The sequence below is a fragment of the Stegodyphus dumicola genome, chromosome 4, assembly GCF_044657685.1.
Source record: "Stegodyphus dumicola isolate Sdum_Otavi_A_Nest chromosome 4, ASM4465768v1".
Classification (NCBI taxonomy): domain Eukaryota; kingdom Metazoa; phylum Arthropoda; class Arachnida; order Araneae; family Eresidae; genus Stegodyphus; species Stegodyphus dumicola.
The window spans coordinates 19,426,297-19,454,029 of record NC_140771.1 but is presented as its reverse complement, the minus strand read 5'-3'; the positions used below and the strand labels follow the sequence as shown (position 1 = coordinate 19,454,029).

At 29.6% G+C, this 27,733-nt stretch overlaps 1 protein-coding gene across 3 annotated transcripts in view; it reads right to left on the bottom strand.

The window, feature by feature from the left end:
* The window catches only part of l(2)dtl (WD40 domain-containing protein denticleless), a 55,557-nt gene extending 28,047 nt beyond the window's left edge, over positions 1–27,510 (bottom strand). The window contains exons 1-8 of one of the 3 annotated variants that reach the window (XM_035359261.2): positions 27,327–27,510; positions 26,598–26,677; positions 17,239–17,278; positions 15,013–15,102; positions 13,753–13,935; positions 12,991–13,050; positions 7,183–7,277; positions 2,167–2,243 (exon numbers count right to left, since the gene is read on the bottom strand). In XM_035359261.2, the coding sequence (XP_035215152.2) occupies positions 2,167–2,243; positions 7,183–7,277; positions 12,991–13,050; positions 13,753–13,935; positions 15,013–15,102; positions 17,239–17,278; positions 26,598–26,677; positions 27,327–27,390 (689 nt within the window). In that variant the 5' untranslated portion in view covers positions 27,391–27,510. The remainder of the gene's footprint in view (positions 1–2,166; positions 2,244–7,182; positions 7,278–12,990; positions 13,051–13,752; positions 13,936–15,012; positions 15,103–17,238; positions 17,279–26,597; positions 26,678–27,326) is intronic. The other 2 variants (XM_035359259.2, XM_035359260.2) reach the window with 2 other exon arrangements.
* Between the last annotated feature and the right edge of the window lie 223 nt (positions 27,511–27,733).

Sequence of the window (27,733 nt, the reverse complement as noted above, 5' to 3'; positions counted from 1 at the left end):
GCAAAGCCTGAAATAAACAGCAATTTACCATTACCTCAAGTTACGGCTATTTTAAAGTCATATTATAAAGCTTATAGAAACGAATTCATTCTATAAATAGAAAATTTCAAAATCAAAGAAAATCATGAACATTGGCAATGCAAGAAACACAGATTTTTCACTTAAGTGCAATGGAAAAGATGACTAATGCATTTTCTCAAAGACAAAGAAATTAGTGAAATAAAATCAAAAGAAACATCAGACTCTTTTATAACATTTATCTTTATAACAGATAAAGAAACAGGTGTTATAAAAACCAAATACTATTTTAATCAATTTTTTATTGAATACAGCTTCAAATTCCAGTTTTGGACCATTCAAAACAATTTTTGAATGTGACAGTTTCAGATTCTACCATAGCATAAAAATTTAACTGTGGGCACACCAAAAGTGCTGCAGTCATACAAATGCTTACAGGATGTACTGCTGTAGAATTAGTGTACAATACATCATTTGCTCTAAGTACTGATGGAAGGAGTAATAACAAACTGGTACTCTTTGTGACATATTATAGCAAAGAAAAAGGACTAATATTTTCTTAACTGATTTTTATTTTAGAATGCTGTAATAATATCAGAGAAGGTAATTTTAACTGCATAAATTAATCTTTTATTAGCAAAAATTTAGAATGAAAAAGTTGCTTATATATATTTTTTAAAAAGTTAATGCTAGTAAAATGTTAAGAAAAGTTAAAGGTTATTAAAATGCATCAACTAGATGAAATCATACGGAGATTGTCCATGCCACCTCTTGCATAAAAATGAAGTTAGTGAAAAAGAAGAAGAGAAGTCTGACAGGAATTTTGGAAATAATAAGTTCTTTTTTGAGGGTGGGCCTCAGTTGAATGATAATGGGAATGAAGGAAAGAGAATGTAGAAAAAAAAAAAAAAGTTACAATCTCTTAACACCAAATTATATTTACCCTTTTTTTAACATTACTTTGCCTTTGTTTATAATGGAAAATATTAACTTGCCACTTCAACTACCTTACATGCATAAATTGAGAAGAAACCTTGTTGGAACTTTTATTCATAAAACCATCAGTAATTTCTGAATATGATACAGAAACCAATCTGACATCCTTTCCACTTCAAAAGTGTAATAAATAAAAAGTCAATAAAAATTCAGCGATTGGTGCAAAAACAAAATTTATTTTCTAAATGTGCAGTTGAAAAATGAATTGAATTTCCTTCCAATTCAGTACAGCCTTTTATCATTACTACATGCTCTTCCTCTAAATGATTCATTCCTTAAAATGTACTATATGGTGAACACTTTTCATTCATTATTAATAAAAATTATCTTAAGTAGAAATTGAGTTTTCTATGCATCAAGCAGATAATTTCAAGTTTCAGATTTACATATTGGTTTAACACAGAGATATTGCAAAGTTAAAGATAGAATGAGTGCATTAAATACAAAATACCGAACATTGCGACCATGTTGCTTTAATAATACCTCAATCAAATGCAACCTGTAAAAGAATTTTTAATATTATCAAAAAAGATTGTAACCCCATTTCGAACAACTCAGGAATGAAAACTCTTGAAGAAAATGTCACTGAAAATGAAGGCAAATGAAGAACTGTTATAAAAAAATTCTGTAATTTGTATGTTTGTAATTTAAAAATAAATTATATATATTTTCAATGAAGATTATATGCATATTTCTCATCCGTGTCAGAAATTTTAATTCTTTGTTTCTCTGTAGAAATCAGAATCCAAAAGCCTCATAAACATAAAAGGTTTATCGATTCCATTTTTCCCTTTATATTATTTTTATTTCAAATATTCATTTCAAAAACAAATTTAGCAATATTTCTACTTAAGTAATAAAATTTTAAATTAAATATGCATGTAATTTAAAAGACATATCTTTAACTATTCATTATATATATATATATATATATATATATATTTATGCATTTTAAGTTAAATATAGAGTGGTTAATTTTTAAAAAATGTGTTACATGCACATTTTTAAAGTTGTAAAAATGGCATTCATGTATTGACTATTGACAAGTTGTGCAGTAGATTGAATCTATGTATTTATCTCAGAATTATACCTTATTCTCAGCCATTTTTTTCTATTTATTTTAGACAAACCAAAGGTCATAAAGACACTTACCCATCAGCTACACCAGCTGAGGCAAGATTATGTATGTCTTGAAAAGCCACTGATGAAACACTGCTCTTCACATCTTTCTGAAATTAGAAGTTTTAAATTTCAACAAAGTTTTGTAGACAAGCTAATATATACTAATTCAGAAGTCAAACAACAAAAATCATTGTTATATTTACAAAATTTTCACAGGACTAGTTTCGATGGGTTTTCCTGTGAAAATTTTGAAAATATAACACTGATTTTTGTTGTTTGACTTCTGAATTAGTATTTATTCGGCGGGTTATTGTGTCTTAATTAAGCTAATATATGTTTTATCAGAAGTTGAAAAATATCACATTGGATCATATTTCAAGAAAAATTTCATACACACAGCGCTTCCTTACTTCAAACTAAACCAAGATGAATTTTGGTGTCACATATGAAAGACAAGATAACAGATGGTAATCATTTTTTTTTTTTTTTTTTTTTTTCTGTTCTTATCTTAACAGCCATTACTTACTTAATAACAAAAAAATTTGTTTAGATCAATCTAGTAGTCTTCAAGATTATGTCGGATGATTAAATATGAATGCCTGATTCAAAAACTTGAATAATTTCAAGACAATTAAAATTCAAGCAATATATTTCCAAAAAAGAAAATTTCATGAAAAATTCCAAATTCCTGTCCCATATGTTTGATTCTGAAATTCATTATTCAAAATTTCATCTAAATTTACAACACAAATTCAGTTGAATGCATACATTCATGAAATGAAACATATTAATCTAAATGGGAATGCAGATTTGTAACCAATTATAAACAAAATAGTATTCAAATATTTTTATGGATAGCAAAAGAAAAATTTGTAAATATAATAGAGAAGGGCAGTTTTATTCTCAAATTGAATTTTTACATTAAAATAGTGTTTTATAATGTTACATTTGCTTAAAGAGAATCAAATTTTCACCTTTCACTATTAAAATCTAATCCATCATATTTAGCACTCTAATATCTATCTATATCATGTGCAAGATTTTGCAAATTATGACACATAACATTTCTGTCGCTAATTTGCAACTATTAATAATTAGTTATCCAATAAACATTAACACACAAATAGATTCCTTTCTCTCCTAAGACTACGTGATAAGCAAAATAATTAAATAAAGCTGGGAAACCACATGGTGACCCATGAAAAGTAGCCTGCATTCAATACTGGTGTCTTCGGAGGTGGCTGCAATGCCTTGCTTTCTGCCTACCGACTGTCCATCTGTCCAGCAAATTTTTGTCCTGAAATAAAATGATGTTTCAGCTTTATTTTCCCTGTTATCTTCATCTGTGTACATCATGTCAGAAAAATGGTGTTGCACGTTGTCATAATATCACTAGAGGTAGGCTACTTTTTATGATTCTCCCTATAGAATAAAATTAGATTTCACAGTTTTTTGTTCTTTTCTTTTCTTCCCATTATCTTTATTCTGTCCCTTGTAGGATATATAGTTTGCTTAATATGCATTATTTCATCTTAATATGCATTATTTCATCATTCTTTTATCTTTCACAACAAGTCTATCATACATGCATCAGCAGTTAATCCTTTTACGTGAGAGCATGTTGCTTAGTGCAACTCACCTTGGAGACTGTGAGTTGTTGCAATAGTAAGATTATAATTATTATAATATTTCACATTGCTAAGCCTAACTTTAAAAATAATTCATTAAAAATATTTTTTAATCAATTTTTTTTCTGTAATGATATATATAACAGTAATATAATCATAAATACAGAATATCAAGAGATTGTGAAGAAATTTTAATTAACATCAAACAAAATAAAATATTTAACTCATTTTGGTGAAATGTTGTAAAAAACTTATTTAAATTTATATCTAAACATATGGAAAAAATAGCAAAATATATGAGTAAATATAATAGTATAAATGATTCAGAAAGGAAACAGTGTGTGATAATTTAGTCTCTTTCATTAGTTATGAAACACATTTTCAGGTCAAACTTTTTAATTCCATCCCAGCAAAATAATTAATAATATGAATCCCCTCATTTTAGGCACATCTGCACAAGTATGTTGATTTTGGATGAAGATGATTTTCATCATCTTTTGTTCATAGAAATTATTAATTTCTTCAACTATTATGTTCATTAGATTAAGTGAAAAAAATGTTGAAAAGTCAATTTCATTCTATGAATTCCGTAATTCCTGTAAATTCATAAATCTTCAATTACCTAACAGATCGAGCTCGTGATGGAGTAGCCACTGCTCCGTTGGATTGCGAGGTGAAAGCAAAACAAACTTCCAAGTCAGTCTCTGAGAAAATTTCGGTATCAAAATTGCTGTTCTCGCTTAAATCTAGTTTTCTGTTTCAAAATTGTCCTTTACGGGTTCGAACGGACACTGACGGGCTTTACAATTCGAATATACTCTTTTTTCATTAAAGACTTCTTTCTCTTAGACATTGCACTAATAGTTTAACTCTCTTATCAGTGCAAAAAACTTATGTCTGCTCTCTAAAGAAGATGCAAACTGTATACAAACCCGAGTTCCTAAAATCACAGCTTTACTTCCAATCTTTGAAGGGGGGGGAGGGAATTGAAGCATCAGAAACTATACCATGCGACGCCAGTTGCATGTCAGCTGGGTTTTGTTTACTTTATATTATCTGTTTGTACATCTAAACAATTCGCCAGAATCAGAAAGTACTTCATGGACACAAGATCAACAATGCATATGTTCAAATAAGCTAACTGTAGTGGACACAGAGTGCCATTTAGTGATTTTAAAAAATTCAAAAAGAACATGCATGTTTGAAAATGCATATAATGTCACACCCGTCTGGAAGATCAATTCAAGCGCTGATGCACCAGTGCATCATCCGGCTGCTAGTGACATTTGGGACTGATGCATATATGACACACACGTCTGCAGTAGAGGGTTTTTAGTTCACCAACATGCCGTCACGAAGAGGTTAACAAAAACATTACTTTCAGGCTAAATGCATTGTTTGAACGATTTTGTGATTCACATCAAGGTAACCGAGGAGATCATTTACTGCTTATTTTTTAAATTTATTTAAGCATTATCATTACAATTATAATATTCCAAATAAGCCCTGAAATTCCAAAAATGTGTTTATTCATAAATATAATAAATAAACACCCAAGTAAAATCAGCATCTCTCTTATTACTCAAAATAAAAGAGGAAATTTGATAAAGTAGAATGAATGAACCAAACGATAAGGGGTTAATCACAGGAATATTATATAAAATTTATGAATAATGCTACAACATAACATAAAAAACTTTAAAAAATTTAGCTGAGCATTCAAATCTAAATTTTATTCAGTGTCACTTTTGGGTTTGATGATAAAGTGTTGTTAATGACATAAGAATTAATATTTCCACTCTTTTGTTTTAGAAATATTTGTATTAGTTTATAAATAAATTTCAATATTTTTAAATAATTTTTTCATTATTATTATGTTTCCTTTTAAAATATGCCTAATTATTAATAATGAATAAATACTGAAACCTATTTAAAATTATAATTTAATTATAATTAAATAATAATTATAATTATTTTTCAATGATAAATTTGAGCATAAAATTAAGCAATTAATGGCAAATAATAAGCAACAGATGCTTTTTTCAATGACAATGAACAGATTCTTTCTCATTCATCAACCAGCTTATTTTAATTTCAGACTTGCAATAACCACATATTCATTGCCACAACCAGGAAAAAAGTACAGGGCGCTGAACTTATTGATTATATCTTAAATTTAGATTTAACACAGACACCTTAGAAATTTCCTATGATGCAAATTATACAAGTTATAAAGAAAGATGCAAAAGCACTACTGAATACGTGGGAAATCCTTGAGTTATGCAATAAGGAAACAACCAATAGTTGCTTTATTAACTATAGAAGTTAAGTATACAGCAACAGTAAACTGGGTTAAAGAAATCTTTTAATATAAAAGTTCTTTAACTCAATTTAAAATTTTTAAATATAAAACATTTTCGGAAGAAATAACCAATAAAACTATTGTAATTTAATTACTGATAATCAAAACAATCAAAGTTGAATTAAATTGATTCAAAACATTTTAACAGATGTAAACATACTGAAGTATTATTATTTACCAGAAAAACTTAAGGAATATAACATTAACAAGTTCTTTTAACTTCTGACAATAGCACAGCAAATGCCGCCCAGACAGTAAAGTAGTTAGGGGATACTGACTGGGATACCAAAGGGCCTGGGTTCGAATCCCAGAGAAGGCATCGATGTAAAATTGCCTGTCCCTTCATAGGAAGTAATGGTGGCTGCCTATTAGGTGCCTCCACAATAAAATGGTCACCGCTTAGTAGTGGCCAATGCTGTTACAGGCAAGTGCCCGCCATTTGTAAAAAAAAAAAAAAAAAAAAAAAAAAGCACAGCAATTATGTTTAAGAAACCATTAAGTAAAGTGAAGTTTAACAAATTTAAGTACTTAGGATAATAAAACCTTTATTAAATTTAAAAGCAAATGTTTTTGTTGACTAAAAATACAAGCATAAGAATATAAATTTGATTTAACTTTCTGAATTTAATAAAGGAAATAAAAATTAAGGGCAGGTATTGAGAAGTGATTTTTTTATGTATTTATTTATGAGTGGCAACAGTAATATTTCTAAGTAAATGGAAACAGTGGTTAAGATTCTAGTTCTCTTCAAGTAAAAAGTATTCTAGTTTTGTATTATGCAATATAATATTTTTGTAAAACAAACTATATTAAAAAATATGCTTTTTCCAATATACATACATAAATTTTCAACTATGTGTTTATTCTCTACAACATACACCATATACATGGGAAGAGGAACTGTGAATGTCCCTCAGCATACACAAATTTGCAAACAACTGTAAAGTTATCAGCAATATAAAAGAATGTTCATGCAAAAGTAAATTCAAAATTCTATAAAATATTTTAAATTTCAACAAAGAATATAGCTTAAAACTTAAGTTAAAATTTGCTTACACAAGAGTGTTTTTTTCCTTTAATTGGAAGAAATGTTTTCCTGCAGTGCGCATTCTCAATAGTGATGACAGGTTTGTCATAAAGCATAGTGCATTCTGTATAAAGAATAAAAAATTTCAAATTAAAAACAATTTTATGAAAAAAATTAAAAATAAAAAAATTTGAAAGATTTCAGATTTTAAATTACATCCAAAGGGGCCTTTTTTTAACATTTTGTGTGACCTTTATTTATTAAATATTCTGATCTTTGCACTTAAACCATAAAATTCTATTCAAGAGCAATATCACAAAATAATTTTTAAAATAAGCATAACTTTAGAATACACAGTCACATGCACTGGAGATAAAAATGTGCAATGTTGCCATTGCTCACTTTGAAATCCTTGAGTTTGTTAATCAAAAATTCATTAAAGTTTTACAAAATATGAAATCGATAATAAAACAAATTCCAAATTTCAAATTTGGGCTTCCAGATGCCCATATTCACAGGAGGGTTATGCTATTCAAAATTTTATGGCTCTAGGTACTGTTGTTTTATCAAAATGCGAGAAACATACATACATTTATGCAGATTCTTCATTATTTAATTTCTTTAAATATAATACAAGGTGATAATACTTGGTGGCAACAATCTGAAAAGTGAAACAATGCTTGTAGTGAATCAATGCAAAATGCTAACACAAAATTAATAGTCCTTCTGGGCAAATAGCCCCTTTGGACTTAAAAGGTTTAGAAATAAAATGGAGATTTATAATTTACTGTGAGAAAGTTATTCCAAAGTTTAAAAGGAAAAAAAAACTATCCTACCTAATTCCATCTCTTGGGGCAAGAAAACCGTAATAAGCAATTCAACCATTTCTCAGTAAATCAAAATAAAAGATTTAGTGCAAATATGAAACAAAATTATTTTAGATAGATGTAATAATTAAAACTGATCCATGATTTACAAATTTACCTAGTACTTAATTTACATTCCTCCTTCACAAAAGTAAAACAAAATAAAACTGAAAATCTATTAAAAAAATATCATCACATTAACTTGGAGGCCAAAATGCTATTCTGGAAAAATAAACCAATTGTGGAGGGCATCTAGTACGATTACACGCACAAATATAAGCAACCTAGATATAATTAAAATCGCAATAACAACCTTGTATTTAGCGTACATATATTAAAACAATCGATTTCGAGGGCAGCTAAAGGTCCCTCCTCATCAGGAGAACGAAATTACTAGAAAGGGGAAAACAGAAGAAAAATAAAGCATCGGCAACGGAGTCTCAGAAACATGTGGTCGTTATCAGCACTGGACGTGGATATCACCGGATTTTGAATCAGAGTTGCACTGGCCGCCTATTTTTACTCAGCCAGACTAACAGGCTTTCTTCAACGTCAGAATATGACTTTATATAATAAAAAGGTAAAAGTATATTTTAGGGTACCCCTTGGCGAAACTTAGCGATTTTCGGTGGTACATGGATACCGAATTTGTGCAGGTCTTTGACTTGTTATTTTGGCTTGTGTAGCAGCGATTTTTGCGTCAAAAATCACCACTACATAAAGCCAAAATAAAAAGACAAAGAATTGCACAAACTCGATATCCATGTAGACATCGACATATTTTCACTTCAAAAAACATCAGAGAATTGCACAAAGTAGGCTTTGCACACTCCCTTGAGTTTGTCCATGTACACATCAATATATTTTTACTTAAAAAGTCAAGGGAGCACTCAGTTCTAGAGGCAAACAAAAAATACATAATCTCAATAAACTACATTTTAAACCAAACAATAAAGTAACATTAAAAGGGATTATGCATTTAAGCATTACACAAAGCAAATATCCACTTACCTCTGTGGCACACAAAATTCCTTAACAGCACCCAAAAACTTCCTAAAATTATCTGATCTAGAATCTGTATATCGGCGTCGCCACATAAATTCACAAAAATAAGAGTCAAAAATATCCTACGTATTCCGGACTATCCCAAAAATGGCTACTAAGTAAACCTTCATTCACACACCAGTCAATTAATGCTCTTTCCCCCTTTCATTCCAAATTGTACAGAAACTTCAAATTAATCTTACTACATTCAGCCATTCTACCTTCTAAACAATGAAACAAGCAATATATTTCCTAACCACACACAAAAGCCCTTACAAAACATCCCAAGATTCAAGATTTCCCTGAATAATGCAAACGATTACGTCATAATAGGGTTTCCATAACAAATCAACTACTCAGGTTGCCATAAAGGAAGCAACTAGGCAATAAACAGAACAACAACTTGGCGGTAAATGAAACAACTTCGTGATAATACAAGGGGTAGCCTAAAGTCAAGTCTAACCAATAAAAATATATAGTTTGGCAATGTTATTTTTATTTCATATTTTGTAAAACTTACAATTTTCTTATTAACAAACTCTAGGATTTGAAAGCAAGCAGTGGCAACACTTTTCGAAATAAACCAGATTTTTATTTCTAGTGTGCAAGAATGTTGCCACTCAAAAAATGTGAGCAAAAATTAGCATTTTCAAAGTTTTTAATTAGTATCTCAATTGATTAAAGTTGTACGAAGATAAGAATGGTTGAAATGGCTTTCCATGAATTTTTGGAATCGGAAATAATACATTTAATGTTTGAGAATGCTATTTTCATATTTTGTAAAACTTGAAATGTTTTTAAAGAAATTCTATGATTTGAAAGCGAGCAGTGGCAACACTTTTCAAAAAAGTAGATTTTTATCTCCAGGAAGCGAGACTGTTTCTATTCGGAAAAATGAGGATGAAAATTAATGTTTTTAGAGTTTTTAACTAACATATTGGATAATTAAAGTCTTACAAAGATGAAAATGGTCGAAATGGCTTCCCACGCGTTTTTGGAATCCAGGGGTACCTCTCTCAAAACTCAACTCCCTGCCCTTCTGGGGGAGATAATGCCCTAAACAAACAGACAGACATGCACAGATTTTAAAAGTATACATAATACCTAATACATGCTCATTTCTTGTAAGCTCAACTAGCAACATGTCAAGTAAACATTTTATCCACTATAATTTGTATTCAGGAATTCCTTATGTTTGATTGTAAGTCATGTATTGGCCCCTTCACAGCATGGAATTAAACACTTTTATCTCCAGCATGCGAAACTGTCTGTTGGCAGTTCTTAACCCTCTGGCTGATCATCCCGAGATTTCCACGGGCAACTCAAATGTAGCAAAATTTGTTTATGCCGCAGGCATATGTTTTTCTTCCTTTATTGAGGAGCGCATCCTGTTTTTCCCCCGTTTAAGCATTAAAATAAATTATATACAGTATTAAGCGTTTAGTCTATGTTTTGGCCAACAGATATTGTTAGTTGTCTACTAAATTGTGGCATTTGAAGGCACGTGAGCACTCAAACTTCACTTTTTGCCTCTTTTTTTTCTTACAGAAATGGCTGCAAGAAAACGTTCAGCAATTATCTTGATTATTTAATTAAATTATTAATTAGATTAATAATTAGATTGGTTAGATTTATTGAATCTGGTACAAAAACTGTGAAGTTGGACTTTGCCTTGAACCCTGTTTTGAACTCTATCAGACTAAACTGCATTTCTAAGGTATTTTTTCCTCAGCGCTTTATATTTTCTTAAATTTTACACATTTTACTTTTTATATTATGCAATAAATATTACTTTTTATATTATGCAATAAATAGAAATTAACTGTAATTCCACTGAAATATTAAAAAAGATTTTTTGGGGTGTGATAACATCTGAAATTGTTTTTTCTGACAACTTAGTTTCTCATTATAAAAATCCATGTACAAAATATTTTCTAGAAAGTAAAAATGCATTTTTCAATTCTCCAATAAATATAGATTCAAAATATGCAAAAAAAATATGCAATTTTTGAAGTGGTTTCGGTCCACAAATTGAGCAGCCAGAGAGTTAAGATACGCTGTTTTTAAATATTTTGTGATTTTGCTGTTGAATCAAATTTTATGTAGCGTGTCAAGAATGTGATATTTTATAAATAAACAGATAAAACATTAATAATAAAAAGACAAAAAATGTTTTGTATAGCGATCTTAGTAAGAAAACTGAATACTGATATAATAAACTGGGAAAAGGCAGAAAAAATTTATGCCAACACTTAACACAATATTGGGAGTACTAAACATATGCTACTATTTTAAAATTTTTTGTTGTTTTGTTTTTGAACTGTATGTAGTGCAAGTGCAGAGAAAATTATGCTTAATAATAAAGCTTTAAAAGAAAAAAAGAAAGAAAGAAATAGCAGCAGTGAGTACACTAGTAGACTGGTAAATTATGAGCTCAGCGAGAGCATAAAAAACCTTAACAAATCTTTTTGGGTGACTGTTAAAATCTGAAACCTTTCAAACTTGCCACTGATGGATCTTAAAAATTGTTTTAATACATGTAAAAATTAAGCTAATGCATAGTTTGCAGTATAACTACTTATAGGCATTATGGCACATTAACCAATGTTTACTGCATACCAATGGATCAGGCAGCTAATTCCTTATTAAAAGTGCTATATCACATAGCTTGGCAATACTTCCTATTTTGAAGAGTTGAATTTTAGGTTTCCTATTCAAGTGAAAATAGTAAGCCTTCTTTCAACTGTTAACGAAGGGTTTAAAAGCAAAAATCAAGACTTAAATATACAATGTATTCACATGTCATATCATTAATTTAATTAATAATTTTTATTATATATGTAAATTTCGTCTTCATTTCTCTAATTCTTGTGATGTCAGACATGACATATTTTATATTGTTATTATTTTACTGTAAAGATGACAAAAATATCATCTTCAATCATTCATTTATCATTTAAACTGAAACAATTTACAGAACAGAATATACTCTAAGAGGATCATCCATATTGTCAAATGATTTGATTTTCTAAGGAGATTACTGTTTTAAAGAAATGATTTTCAATACTAGTGTTTGTTTATGTTTTTAGAAAGACTAGTCAGTTTCACAGGTGTCAATCGAATCATTCATGTTTAAAGATATTATGACACATGAAGGTTGACTATTTTTTATGAGATAGAAATTTTAAAATGTCCAATACTTCAATGATCAAATTCCTAAATATGACAAGAATACAAAATTATACCAATGTTTTCTAGAAAAAAGAAGAAAAAGGAACTTTTAATTATTAATAATCGATATCCTGAAGTTTATATGCCTATCAAAAAGTGAATCATCAACTTTAAATATTGCAAATGAAATTTACTAAATCAACAGCAGGCAATGAACAAATAGAAAATAATGATTCCTTGCAATGCTTAACATGGAACAAGTGAATAATAATAATTTTTTTAAGATGATCACTGAATATATTTTCTTTCTGCCTTGAAACTTACTCCAACAAAAAGGCTTTTTTTGTTCTACAATATTCTATTCTAACATAGCTTAAGACTCCTTTCACACTTATGAGGTGTTGCTATGGTTATCCCAGTCATTAAATTTAACTCTGTTTGATGAAAAATTCCATTTGGCCTTGACGAGAATCCTGCCAAAGGTAGCAACCTGTAATTCTGACAGTGCAATAGTCAGTGCAATCTACTGACAAAAAGTAGCATGAGCTTTTTTCAAAGCTTGCTCTTAAGAATGAGAAAAAAAAACTTAAAAATGCATTTTCGAAGTTCCTTTTTCAAATTTTCTGGAAAAATTAGATAATGTATTCTCTTAATATAATCATAGATGCATAACATCTAAAATATATACTTTAATCAATAATGCTTTATTTAACAGTGAAAGAAATATGTATTGCCCTAAAGTAATAATACACCTACTTTTTTCCCTTGTATCCCAGACATTAATAACTCCATCTCTTGATCCAGTGACAAAAATTGCTAGAATAGAAAGCATTAAATTATTTCAAATATAAATTCTAAATAAAAGCAACCAGTTAAATACAATTATGATAAATTCAGTTTGAAATCAAAAGCTAAAAAAGAAAAATAGAAAAGTTTTAGGTACTGATGCATTATCTATTGCTAGTAACTTTAACTGCAATTTAGGTACCGGAGATTTTGATTGAAGGACTTATTCTTTGTTTTTTTCAGTGAAACAAACTTTACAGAGATAATTACTTTAATCTATGAAAGTTTTATCTACTGCATTCTTAGCAAAATCTGACTAATGTTAACTCTTTGCACCTATAGAACATAAATCTGTTATAATTTAGTTTCCTTCAAGTTAACTTCTTACTATCTGATTGTCTGCATTTTCATAATGTAGTGTTTTCACATTGAAATTAGAACATTTTTTACTATTGGGATATAAAATAGTCATTGATTCTGAAAAAAAAACTAAAAGGTTCAGTATTTTTTAGAAGTGGGGGGGGGATTTATTTCAGAAACCCACTATGAAATAATACATACATGTTGTAGAAAGAAACTAATATGAAGCAGATTTGATTAAATGCAGTATTTTTCCTGTAATTTTTATTTTGACTCATGTATGTATATTCACTAAAAAAAGTGAAACATCCTACATACATTTATTTTTAAAGAAAATATAAAACACTCAATACAGAAAACTTTTAAACTTACCACTTTGTTCAGGACAAACATCTATTGATTTAATTGAAGCTGTATGTTTCCTAAACGAGGTAATAAGTCTAGAAGAAGAAACATCCCACAAAGCAGCTTTATGGTCACCTGATGCTGTCAGTAAATGAGGTCTGTCAGGAAGCCAACATATATCAAATATTGCATTACGATGAGCAGATAAACCTGGAAGGTTGCAGGAAATTTTCATTTAACTTTTGCATTTAATCAGAAGGTATAAATAACTTTGATAAAATATTGTCCAAAAACAAGAATGTAGCAATCCAAACATTTTGTTTAATAAAAAAAATATGAATAGAAAAAAAATTACATAAAAGTGAATTTAGTTACATCATAAAATAATTTTGTGTAATTGCTTCACAAATAATGTTAGACTTTTTTTAATTTTCAGTACCCACCACTTATTAAACTCACTGGTTAATAAATTCAGCTGCTCATTCAAATTTCCAGAACCAAAACAAATACATACTACCAATAAAAAAACCACAGTTTATTAAACTAATCTCCACCACTTATAGAACTCAAATTGGCAAAATATAGATTCTTCAGTATCAGAATATCTGACTTTATACCTAAAAAAGCCTTTCATAGTTCATCCATAATGTCCATTTTTTAGTCCATCCAACATTTGTGTCTGTTCTTGCAAATACAACTTCTAACATTCAGCCTTTACACCAAGATTTATAAAAGCTTTCAAATGTCATTACAAAAAAGGCATTCAGAAAATGATGAACAAAATGAAGCACTTCGAAGGAGATAAGTAAGTCAATATCCGAAGTATGAATTACAGTTTTTAGTTGCAGACTGCCTAGCTGAAATATTTAATATAAAAGCTTTAAAAATTAATATTCCATTTTTATACTTAGAAAAATAAAGTATTCTGAAAATTTCATAGTCTGTACTTAAGCCATAGAGAAAAGAACAATTTAGTTCACAGTGACATTTAATAAACAGCAAGAAAATTTTTGTAATATAAAATACAAGCTAAAAGAATTATTTCTAAATAAACTGGATAGCAAAGCATTTAAAATGATTAATACATTATTATTCTAGAAGAATTCTAGCAATATAAAATTTAATACATACACATTATGTATTTCAAAATGCACACCGACTAAATTTGATATTAAACGAATGAAAATACACAAATAAAGGTAATTCAATGTTAGTTTGGAACAATGGTTTAAAAAAAAAAAATTTTCTATATAAAAAAAATACCAGTCTACCGCATATTGAGCTCACATTTTACACATTTCTGCTCTTTACTGTTAGTATCATAGAATAGAATGTCACCATCTTCAGATGCAACAGCTAACAAATCAGAATCTTTATCTGTAAAAACAAATAACCATATAAACTAACTGTTCTCAACACACATACTAAAAAAATATGAATTACTAATTGCAATTTAAATGGCTAAATCAAAAAATATTTTATAAGGAAAAATGAAGAGTTTTAGACTGGATACTTAATGATTAAAATTATCCATAATTTCAGCATTTAGCTCAAAGATACTTTAATTTTGTTAATTTTAATACCCTACTGTATTTTTTAAAGTAAAGGAATGACCAAGATTTAATAATGAATAGTATTCTTTATAGTATCTCCCATTTATAACAAAGAAAACGAAAACTGTTGTTAGATTAAAATCAGTTATTAATATTAATCAATAATTGGTCTGGTAATACAAATTATCTTTTTTTCATGCTTTCTATCTTCCAGCTAACATTAGCTAGCTAATTCTTATCCAACTTATTTTAATGAATCTGTACCCTTCTTTACATTGTTTGCACCCTTCTTTAAGATCTAGATTTTCAATAATAAATACCAGTCTTTAAGACCTAGACTTCATTGTCTGCACCCTTTTTTAAGACCTAGATTTTCAATTTATCTTCAACAGAAAAAGCAGGATTAAGGAAAGAAATATTATTGTAAAAAAAAATTGCAACATTATTCTCGAAATACAGTTAACGTAACTGTGCACAAAAGGCCTGGTGACATATATGTTTGCATGTCAGAATTTATAAATTTGTTCCTTTACTGCAGTATTTTCTTATTTATTTGTCTGATTATTATATCCCATATCATCAAATCCTTCAATTAAAAAAAAAAAAGAGGAAAAAAAATAAAAGCCACCGAGATTCAAATCAACATCGCATTGGCAAATAAAGTAACCTACCTAAAACAATATAAGAATGTTACAGAAGGGGGGGAATTATCCATAATCAATTTTCTAAGAATTGAATGTTTTACATACAGAAAAATAAAATGATAAACTAAAACAAATAAATTGCCAAATACTAAAAAAAAGTAATTTAGACCAGAAATCAAACTTGAATTATCATATTCCTTCCATGCTTTTTACTTTTATGTTAAGTAAATTTAATTATGTAATACAACATTTAATTGCATATTTTTTTTCTAAAATTATATTTACATAGATTATTTTTGCATTCTGTTGATTAATGGCTATCCTAGGATTCCATGAATACTGAATGCTTCTAGCTATTCCGATATTCAATTTTCAATCATTAATTATCAACAATAATGTTTTTTCTGTGATATACTTAATATCAGGAATAATTAAAAATAATTTTCAAATAGTACCAATATTTAATATCACATTTCATTATACATATAAAAATGGGATTTTGATATAGTAATAATATGCATGATTCTCAAGTGAATAGCAGATATAGCTGCTTTCAAAACATTCAAAAAATTTTATTACTATACATTTTACCATAACTCGTAAAATATATTTTGAGTCCTTTACAGTTATGATTATAAACTTTTTGAATTTCATCAAGTAAATTTTTTAAAGTTAATCAAATTTAAGATGATCTTATTTTCTTCATTTAAAAGCAAAAAAATAATGAAATCATTATCCTTTAAAAAAAAAATTCAAGGGAATTAGGTTTATTTTAACATGTTCAGATAATTAAAAGCTATACAATCTCAAATACTTCTATTTTAGGAAAAGGATTTCATTCATTAAAAGATTTGCAGAATTAATATATATAAACCCTTTCATGATGCTATTTTCTAAGACAAATATCTCAAACTAAAATAAACTCAGTGGCGCAAACAGTCCTAATGGGCCAAGGCCTGCATAGCCCCGAAATCTGCTTTCTTGACAGTGGGCCCCGGGGTGCGTAACCATATGCCCTGGTCAACTTGTCGCAGGACCCCCAGTGTTTAGTCCCCAAGCGAACTTGGTACTCATTTTATCTACCCAAGGGATAGAAATCAATGGATGAAAGGCTGAGTCGACCTTGCCCAGCCTGGGGTTCAAACCCCGAACCTGTGGTGCTGCTGCGCGATGCTCTAGCCACTGCACCACCGGGCCTCAAATGTCTCAGACTTGAATACTTGATTTTTTTCAAATATCTTCGAAATTGAAAAAATTAAAATATTAACCCCCCCCCCAAAAAAAAGAAGAAGAAGAAGAAAATATTAGAACTATACCTTTCCTAAATTTGCAAGCAAAAGGTGGAACTTCGGATTCCTATAAAATGATCACATTATTAATATACATATTTTACAAAGAAATTTTAAATTTTATGATATTAAAAAAGATACTTTCTAATTCTCCACAAACCCTTTGAAAAGTTGTCATCTCATTAACAAAAAACATTTGTTTGGCTATCTTTAGAGCTTATAGGTACAGCTATGTTCTTACATAACAAAACAGAAGCATTTTCAGAAAAACAAGAAATTTTACAAGAGGGGGAAAAATCTATTTGGCAACTGTTTACATTTTTACAGACAGCAAATAGAGTTTCAAATAACTATAGTGTACAATTTAAATTACAGATACAGTCAAAAGTCGTTAATCCGGACTCGTTGGGACTTCGGCGATTCCGGATTATAGATCATCAGTTTAAATCTGGTATAATGGCATGCAGAAATTACAAAATTAAAAATATGAAACCGTAATTTATGAAATAAAGAATAATTATGATCTAAAGGGTATCAAAATTTACAAAAAGAAAAAGCTTAATATTTATTTGTTTGCTTTATTAAACATTTCTTTCAATGTAAGTTGTTTAAGTTGCTTCGTTTCATGTGATAATACTTCATTTTTAATTCTTTTAAACAGACATAATGGTTGATCTTTACATTATGGTAACTTGGCGTTTTTTTGGCGAAAATTTGGCGACCAACTCTCCTACAGCAACCCTCTACTTTTTTTTTTTTTTTTTCCCGCCGCCATTTTGTCTTCACGAAGTAAAGACATGTTTCTTTTCTTTTTATCTACTGAACACTTCTTCCAACAATCTACTAATGGAATTACACTTATGCTAGAAATTTTATCTAACAAAACTGCTTAATCATGACAAATATTCACTGCAAAATTGAGAAAAAGTGCACAATACCATACTCCTCACGCGTTTTTCAAAATAACACATACACATAAACCATGTACACGCCGACTTATTTTTACTTAAAAAAACATCCCAGAATTGCACAAAAATGGCATTGCGCACACTCTTCACTATATCCATGTACACTGCTTTTTTCTCATAAATTCGAAAAATTTTACGAAAATACATGACAATTTTCTCAATCTTTAAACCCGGTAAAAAGAACATATATGAAATTACCTGATCACGAAAAAGTATTTACCCTTTCCAAATATGAACATTTCCACATATAAAATAAATAAAATATCCAAAAACTTTTACCTCTAAATCATCTATTACATTATACACGTCACCAATGAATTCATACCGCAAGCATTACAAATACTTAGTATCAAATATTTAAATTATTTCCATGCACGTTTACTTCAACTTAAACGTATACCAAATTCCTACAAACATAAAATTCACAAAATAACTATCATTTAATTAAAATATCACTAAACCATGTACACGTCGACTTATTTTTACTTAAAAAACATCCCAGAATTGCAAAAAAATGGCATTGCGCAAACTCTTCACTATATCCATGTACACTGCTTTTTTCTCATAAATTAGAAAAATTTCACGAAAATACATGACAATTTTCTCAATCTTTAAACCCAGTAAAAAGAACATATATGAAATTACCTGATCGCGAAAAAGTATTTACCCTTTCCAAATATGAACATTTCCACATATAAATTAAATAAAATATCCAAAAACTTTTACCTCTAAATCATCTATTATATTATAAACGTCACCAACGTATTCATACAGCAAGCATTACAAATACTTAGTATCAAATATTTAAATTATTTCCATGCACGTTTACTTCAACTTAAACGTATACCAAATTCCTACAAACATAAAATTCACAAAATAAGTATCATTTAATTAAAATATAATTAAATTCAAAAACACTACTTAAAATATAAATGAGCACATACATTAAATTAATAAAAATTACCTTACAATCCTAATTACTTTAAACTAAATCATTGCTAATAACAATTTTCCCAATAATACCAAATTCCTTTACTTCCACCTTACATTTAGAACAATGCATAAAAATAATATCCTCAAATAATTAAAAATACTAACTTACCTCATCTTCTTCAGAATCTTGATTACGTGTCCGATAAACTTTTCCTTAGTTACGGCCATGGGATCCAAAAATTCACGAACACTGTTTCACACAACACAGAATAAACCAAATACAAAATTTCCAGATTTTTTCCCGATTTCCCCCCTTTTCCGATTAAAGAACCATAATTCGTCCATTAATATCACATGACATATCCCATGATCTCTCATTTCCCTCACACAAAACAATGCGTAATCGGAACTCAGTACTGCTCACATTATTACCAAAGTCCCAGGTAGTAACCTTTATCGCCTCCAAAATGTCGCCAAACTACCAGTTACCATGTTGTAAAGATCAACCGACATAATTTCTTGTTTAGTTACAGAGTTCCACTGTTCAAGTCCTATAATTGCTGTGTCGAGAATACCGACTAATTTGTCAATCGAAATTTTTTCGTTTTCAATAACCTCTGTCACTTTCTTCACTATCGGAAGCGAATTATAATGAGGAGGAACTTGTTTTAAATCATATCAATGACGGAGTACATCGAGATGAAATACTACATTTAGTAAGGAATTATAAGCCAAATAAAATAAAAACATCTGCTCTGAAGATAAGGATAATGCTGACAGATCAACTTCCAATTCATTGCGTGCCGCGGCGTTCCCCCCGCCGATGAGTGTGAAATTGATAAACAGGTTTAGGATTTCAAAACATACTTTTGCTTTAGATCCTTTACATATTAGCAAATATATATCGGAAATTCTATTTGATATAATTGAAAGGTCAAGCTTACTTTTATAAAATTGCTCTAACAGTCTGCAAAAAATAATAAGCCGGATCCAATTCGAAGATTAAGGAACAACGCAATCTGCAACATTAACTGAATTAGATAATTTTAGTTTAGCTTATACCGTCCGTTATACATTAAACGCGCATGCGTAAACGTTTTATGCACACACATATTCGCAGCCATAAAGGTCTTACGCGCACATGTAAACGCGACGCATGTAAGAAATTTTGTAGCTTTGAGATCCGGATTATGGGTGTCCGAATTAACGACTTTTGACTGTATTATATATAAATTAAACACAAAGCACAAAATACAAATGTATGTTATAGGCATATATAAATTTCTGCTGTTACACATGCACTAAAATAATTCATCAAAAACACAGCAGCTTTTACACTTAAAATTGGAGGGGAGATAATCAGAAAGTACCTTAAAATATCTAAATAAAATTAATAAATAAAGTTCCAATTATTTTTAGAGTTGGAATAGCTTAACAAATTTTAAAACACTCTTTGAAAACTTATTTTTTATATCAGAAATCACATTTTTTAACAAACTGTATGTAAAAAAAGAAAACTCTTAACAGGTAAAAACAAAGAAAAATAGAAAAATTATCATTCCACTTTTAGTGTTGCTTTTTTTACATATGCTAGAAGGATTGATAAACTATTTTTACATAAACTGATATTTTACATACAATATTTGTGTTGAAATTTCTGGCTGCAAGTTAATATTTCAGTGCTATGCGATAAAATTTAAAACAAGATACAATAAGCCTAGAATTTCTCACAGGTGTGTACTGTCTTGCAAACAATGTGAAACACGTGAATTTCATTTAACATCATGGGCATCTGATAATTTTTTTTTAAATAGATGCAAGACATTTTGCAGTTACGATTGTTCAGCATAATTAGTTTCCAACAATACCGTATTTAGACCATCAAAAATTACATCGAATAACAATTTTAAATTTAGCTGTAGATATTTGTATTACAAAGTGTAGCCGAAAAATGTTTTGCAGGTACCAAACTTTAGATTGCAGATAGAAAATAAATATATATTTAAATCCTTTTCCTTTTGCAATATTACTATTATTATTTATGCATATTTTTAAAAATATTTAGTAAGCAAAATTTTTAATTTATTTAAAATACCGGTACTTACGTATTAATGCAACCAGGCCAAAATTCGCATAAATCGCCAAATCTGGGGACCCTACTTATGGCAACCCTACGTGTTATGCGTAGTTTTTCGTAAAGAAATTATTTTTCTTACTGGTTAGATTGAATGCCCTGAAATACTTTAATTAATTTTTTGCAGAATTACTTTTTTGGTTACTGTACCTACCAGAAGCGCCGTTACCCTCGTGGAAAAAATTTGTGAAAATATCAAGGAAGGAAGCATCATTTATTCGGATTGCTGGAAAGGATACAATACAAGTGAATTCGAAAATGGTGGATTTCTGCATGGAACTGTTAATCACAAATATAACTTTGTGGATCTCAACACGGGCGTTCACACACAACATGTAGAGCGCATGTGGGGCTCAGCCAAATGGCGCAACAAAAAAAAGAGAGGAACAGCCCATCATCATCTTTACTCATACCTTATCAAATTTATATGGCGCCAAGCTCAAGCTGTTAATGGCGAAGACGGTTTTCAATCAGTACTAAAAGCAATAGCCAAAAGATTTCCGCCGAAAAAATAATTCTGCAACTTATTCAAATTCGAAACCGGAAGGGTTTAATTGCTATTTTATATTTTAAAACAAAATAATATAACCAACTGGGTTGATCTTTACATTACGGTAACTGGTAGTTTGGCGACATTTTGGAGGCGATAAAGGTTACTACCTGGGACTTTGGTAATAATGTGAGCAGTACTGAGTTCCGATTACGCATTATTTTGTGTGGGGGAAATGCGAGATCATGGGATATGTCATGTGATATTAATGGACGAATTACGGTTCTTTAATCGGAAAAGGGGGGAAATCGGGAAAAAATCTGGAAATTTTGTATTTGGCTTTATTCTGTGTTGTGTGAAATAGTGTTTGTGAATTTTTGGATCCCATGGCCGTAAGTAAAGTGAATTCGAAATGGGTATTTAGTGGTATTGAAAAGGATAGTAAGAAATGTTTTTTAAGGTTGTGTGAGAGAGAAATAAACATGTTTTATTATGTTATTTATTTTACCTGGTATCTTGCTTTGAAAGATAAGTATGATTTTAAAGATTCTGAAAGAGAATGAAGAAAAGTGTATCCACCACGTAATGAAGATTCTGAAGGAGATTAGGTAAGTTAGTATTTTTAATTATTTTTATGCATTGTTGGAAATGTAAGGTGGAAAGGAATTTGGTATTATTGGGAAAATTGTTATTAGCAATGATTTAGTTTAAAGTAATTAGGATTGTAAGGTAATTTTTATTAATTGAATGTATGTGCTCATGTATATTTTAAGTGGTGTTTTTGAATTTAATTATATTTTAATGAAATGATAGTTATTTTGTGAATTTTATACTTGTAGGAATTTGGTGTATGTTTAAGTTGAAATAAATGTGCATGGAAATAATTTAAGTATTTGATAATAAATATTTGTAATACTTCATGTATGAATTCGTTGGTGACGTGTATAATGTAATAGATGATTTAGAGGTAAAAGTTTTTGGATATTTTATTTATTTTATATGTGGAAATGTTCATATTTGTAAAGGGTAAATACTTTTTCGCGATCATGTAATTTCATATATGTTCTTTTTACCGGGTTTAAAGATTGAGAAAATTGTCATGTATTTTCGTGAAATTTTTTTAATTTATGAGATAAAAGCAGTGTACATGGATATAGTGAAGAGTGTGCGCAATGCCATTTTTGTGCAATTCTGGGATGTTTTTTTAAGTAAAAATAAGTCGACGTGTACATGGTTCAGTGATATTTTAATGAAATGATAGTTATTTTGTGAATTTTATGCTTGTAGGAATTTGGTTTACGTTTAAGTTGAAATAAACGTGCATGGAAATAATTTAAATATTTGATACTAAATATTTGTAATGCTTCATGTATGAATTCGTTGGTGACGTGTATAATGTAATAGATGATTTAGAGGTAAAAGTTTTTGGATATATTATTTATTTTATATGTGGAAATGTTCATATTTGGAAAGGGTAAATACTTTTTCGCGATCAGGTAATTTCATATATGTTCTTTTTACCGGGTTTAAAGATTGAGAAAATTGTCATGTATTTTCGTGAAATTTTTCGAATTTATGAGAAAAAAGCAGTGTACATGGATATAGTGAAGAGTGTGCGCAATGCCATTTTTGTGCAATTCTGGGATGTTTTTTTAAGTAAAAATAAGTCGGCGTGTACATGGTTTATGTGTATGTGTTATTTTGAAAAACGCGTAAGGTGTATGGTATTGTGCACTTTTTCTGAATTTTGCAGTGAATATTTGTCATGATTAAGCAGTTTTGTTTGATAAAATTTCTAGCATAAGTGTAATTCGGCTAGTAGATTGTTGGAAGAAGTGTTCAGTAGATAAGAAGAAAAGAAACATGTCTTTACTTCGTGAAGACAAAATGGCGGCGGGGAAAAAAAATAGAGGGTTGCTGTAGGGGAGTTGGTCGCCAAATTTTCGCCAAAAAATCGCCAAGTTACCGTAATGTAAAGATCAACCAAAAACTGTATTAAAAATTATCTGTAATTAATAAATGTACATTTTCTTTCTATTCATACTTTTTTACTCAAACTTACAAATCGCGCCAACCTGGTTGCGATAATACGTAAGTACCAAAATACCTTTTATTTCAAAAACAAAGTCCAACATTAAGAATCAGCGTAAATTTTTAAAAACTCTTTGCAGTACTAGTTTTGATAGTTTTTTAACTACCTTTTTCAGCTGCTAAGTGCGAATGAACAGTGGTTAAATTTTAAAAAATATCCCCACACGCAACTACTAAAAGAGGTCTATGTGATACACATAGGGCACATTAAATGTGTACTACTTTTACGTATCACACCTCATCGCTAAACTCGGAGGATCCAATCAGATTAAACTTACGAAGTAAGAAATACACAAGTTGGGTCACAAAAAATTACTACCATTGCAATTAAGGAGATGGTGCCAGAAACAGAAGCCTAGGCTAATCTTTTGAATATGGTAACAGGTAGTTTGGCGACATTTTGGTAAGGTGATAAAGGTTACTAGCAATAATCTGAGAAGTACACAGTTCGAATCACAGATTATTTTGTCTCAGAGAAATGAGAGATCATGAGATATGTAATGCGACATTTTCCGGAAAATTCTGGTCGTGATTTTAGCTAATAAGCACTTAGAAAGAATTTCACTGCTAAAGTGCAGAATCACCCACTTATTTGTTTAGCGCCTTTTTAAAAGAGAAGAATTGGATTTTTGTCAATTTTCTTTGACTTTTTAAGTGAAAATAGGTCGATGTGTACATAGATAAAGTCAAGAGTGTGCGCAATGCCATTTTTGTGCAATTCTGGGATTATTTTTAAGTAAAATAGGTCGATGTGTACATGGATACCGTGTATGTGCAATTCTTAAAAACGTGGCAAGCAATTTGCAATTCTGCACTTTCTCCCAATTTCGTGCCTAATCTTTGTCATGATTAAGCATTTTTGTTCCATAAAAGTTCTAGTATAAGCGTAATTCGGCTAGCAGATTGTTGGAAAAAATGTTGAGTAAAAAAAAAAAAAAAAATGCCTTTACTTCATGAAACAAAATGGCGTCCAAAACAAAACTAGCAGGTTGCTGTAGCAGGGTTGGTCACCAAATTTTCGCCAAACAATCGCCAAGTTACCATAATGTAAAGATTCACCGAAGTCTATTCAGGGTTACCAGAAAACTGGTAATAGCATTAATGTTTGGCACTAATCCGATGGGCACCATCTTCTACACTATAACCCTATTCGGTTAATCTTTGGATTATGGTAACTTGGTGATTTTTTTGGCGAAAATTTCATGACCAACCCAGCTAGTTTTTGTTTGGATGCCATTTTGTTTTCACGAAGTTAAAGGTTCTTTTTTTTTTTTTTTTGCTAATCTTTGGAATATGGTAACCGGTATTTTGGCTACATTTTGGTAAGGCGATAAAGGGGTAAAATCCTAGTATACGGTGCAGTCTTGGCACGATTTTGAAATTATCGCCAACACCAAAATGACCCATTTAACTATTCATCGTATATGTCCCGTTTACTGCTCATCATAAAGTCGCCAAATCCCTTGTGCACCGGATACTAGGATTGAACCGAAAGAGGTTACTAGCTAGGACTTTAGCAGTGTACATGGATAAAGTCAAGAGTGTGAGCAATGCCATTTTTGTGCAATTCTAGAATTTTTTTTTAAGTGAAAATAGGTCGACGTGTACATGGATGATACCGTGTATGTGCAATTCTTAAAAACACGGCAAGCAGTGGGCGATTCTGCACTTTCTCTCAATTTCACACGTAATCTTCCATCATGATTAAGCACTTTTGTTCCATAAAAGTTCTAGCATTAAGCGTAATTCGGCTAGCAGAATGTTGTATAAAAATGCTGAGTTAAAAAAAAAAAAAAAAAAAAAAAAAAAAAAAAAAAAAAAAAACATGCCTTTACTTCGTGAAAACAAAATGGAATCCAAAAAAAAAAAAAACTAGCAGGTTGCTGTAGCAGGGTTGGTCGCAAAATTTTCGCCTGCTAGTAATCTTTATCGCCTTACCAAAATGTCGCCAAACTACGTGTTACCATATTCCAAAGATTAGCCCCCTATTCTGTTCGTATATAATAATAAAAAAAGCATTTTCTGAGAAATAAAAAAGGCTCTAGTGTAGAATTGGGTGCCTATTCGATAAGCGACAAATTTTGTTAAATTTTGGCAATGAAACCTCATTTTTGGTTACCATGATAGTTTTAACTTATTTTAGCTTCTTGATTTTTTTTAATGAAAATAGATTGATGTGTACATAGACAAAGTTAAGGCAGTTCACAATACCTAGTTTGTGCAATTCTTTGATTTTTTTAAGTGAAAATAGATCGATGTATACATGGACACAGTTTGTGCAATTCTTTGACTTTTTATTTCGATTTTGTCTAATGGCTATCTTGAAATTGTGCCTTCCTGGTGCTGATCTTGGAATCAAAAAAGAATTGCCAAAAAACAAGAGGCACCCAATTGTAAACTTTTACCAGAAAAAATTTTGAGGGGGAAAAAAAAAAAAAAAAAATATTATACAGCCAATATTTACATTTTTTACACCCGGCAGATATTGCTCAGTGAAACAATGGTTTAATAGAGCATGTAAATCCACATCTACTCGAATACATCATCTTATATGTACTGCAAAACGCATGAAAAATATAATTCTTCCAAATTATGAAACTGGAGATAAGGATAATCTGAAAGTATCCTTATTTCTTTATTCCTACTGCAAATACTATTATTAAATGCATTCTTTTCATATTATTTACAATTATATTGCAAAACTTTCTCATACATTAATGAAAATGAAAGTAAATATAAAAATTAATAAGAAAAAACTGAGATTTCCTACTTCTCCAGTTATAGTATAGACATCCTTTCTTAAGCAAACAAGTCTGGATAGAATATTGTCTGAATTCAATCTGTTATAAGCTACAAATAACAAATCGCATATCAGAAGAACAATTTCAATAATTTAGTCAGAAAAGAAAAACTATTTAGAGTTATCTGGTTATTTAAGAAAAATTTCTAAATACAAAATTGAAAATGTATTAGAAATCATTACTTTTATTTTATCCATACACAGCAAATGTACAATCTACAATGATTCAAATATTTCAAGAAAAGTTTCAAAACTCTAATTAAAATGAAGTTTAAAAACAAAAAGAGAGAAGTTCAAATTGCAAAAGATTTTTTTAAGTAAATATTTTAAACAGGAAACTAAGTCTTAAATATATTAGCATACATTTGTTAAACTGTAATGCTTAAATTCAGCACTACAATTCATTGAAAACGTATTGGCTTACATTTAACACTTCATGTGAAATAAGAAAAAATGTAAACAAATGAAAGCAAAAAGTATTATAATTGTAAGCAAAAAGTATTGGCTTACATTTAGCATTTCATATAAAATTTAACATAACATTTCATATGAAATATAATAAACAATAATGATATTTTATTAATAAAAATTAAACAACCAAATAAAATTTCATTTAAATGTACAGATCATGTTTTTAAAATAACTCCTCATTTTGAAAAATACTAATAGCTAAATTGAAATTACAACTGTCCAACATACATGCATGGGTACCTTGAGAAGTCACTCCAATTTGTCGACAATTCAAGAATGGAAGAAGTAACATTCTAAATAAATGATACAATTAAGAAAAATTCAAATATTTAAGAACAATTTACATTAACATTGAAACGAAAAACAGAATAGCCCGCTCTAATTCTCTTGTTGCCAACTGTAAGGAATATTTTCGTTCACATTGCCACCAGAGCTAGAACAGCGCCTTCCCATTCTTCGGCAAATACTTTTACATACCTGCTACTAAGTATGAAATAAACTACCACATTTACTTACCTGCTACTAAGCATGAAATAAACTACCACACCTGTAAAATTTCCACTCATATTCATAATTACCGTAAGGACTGATGGGAACAAATTATTGATAATATAGAAGCAGACCCAGACACTTAA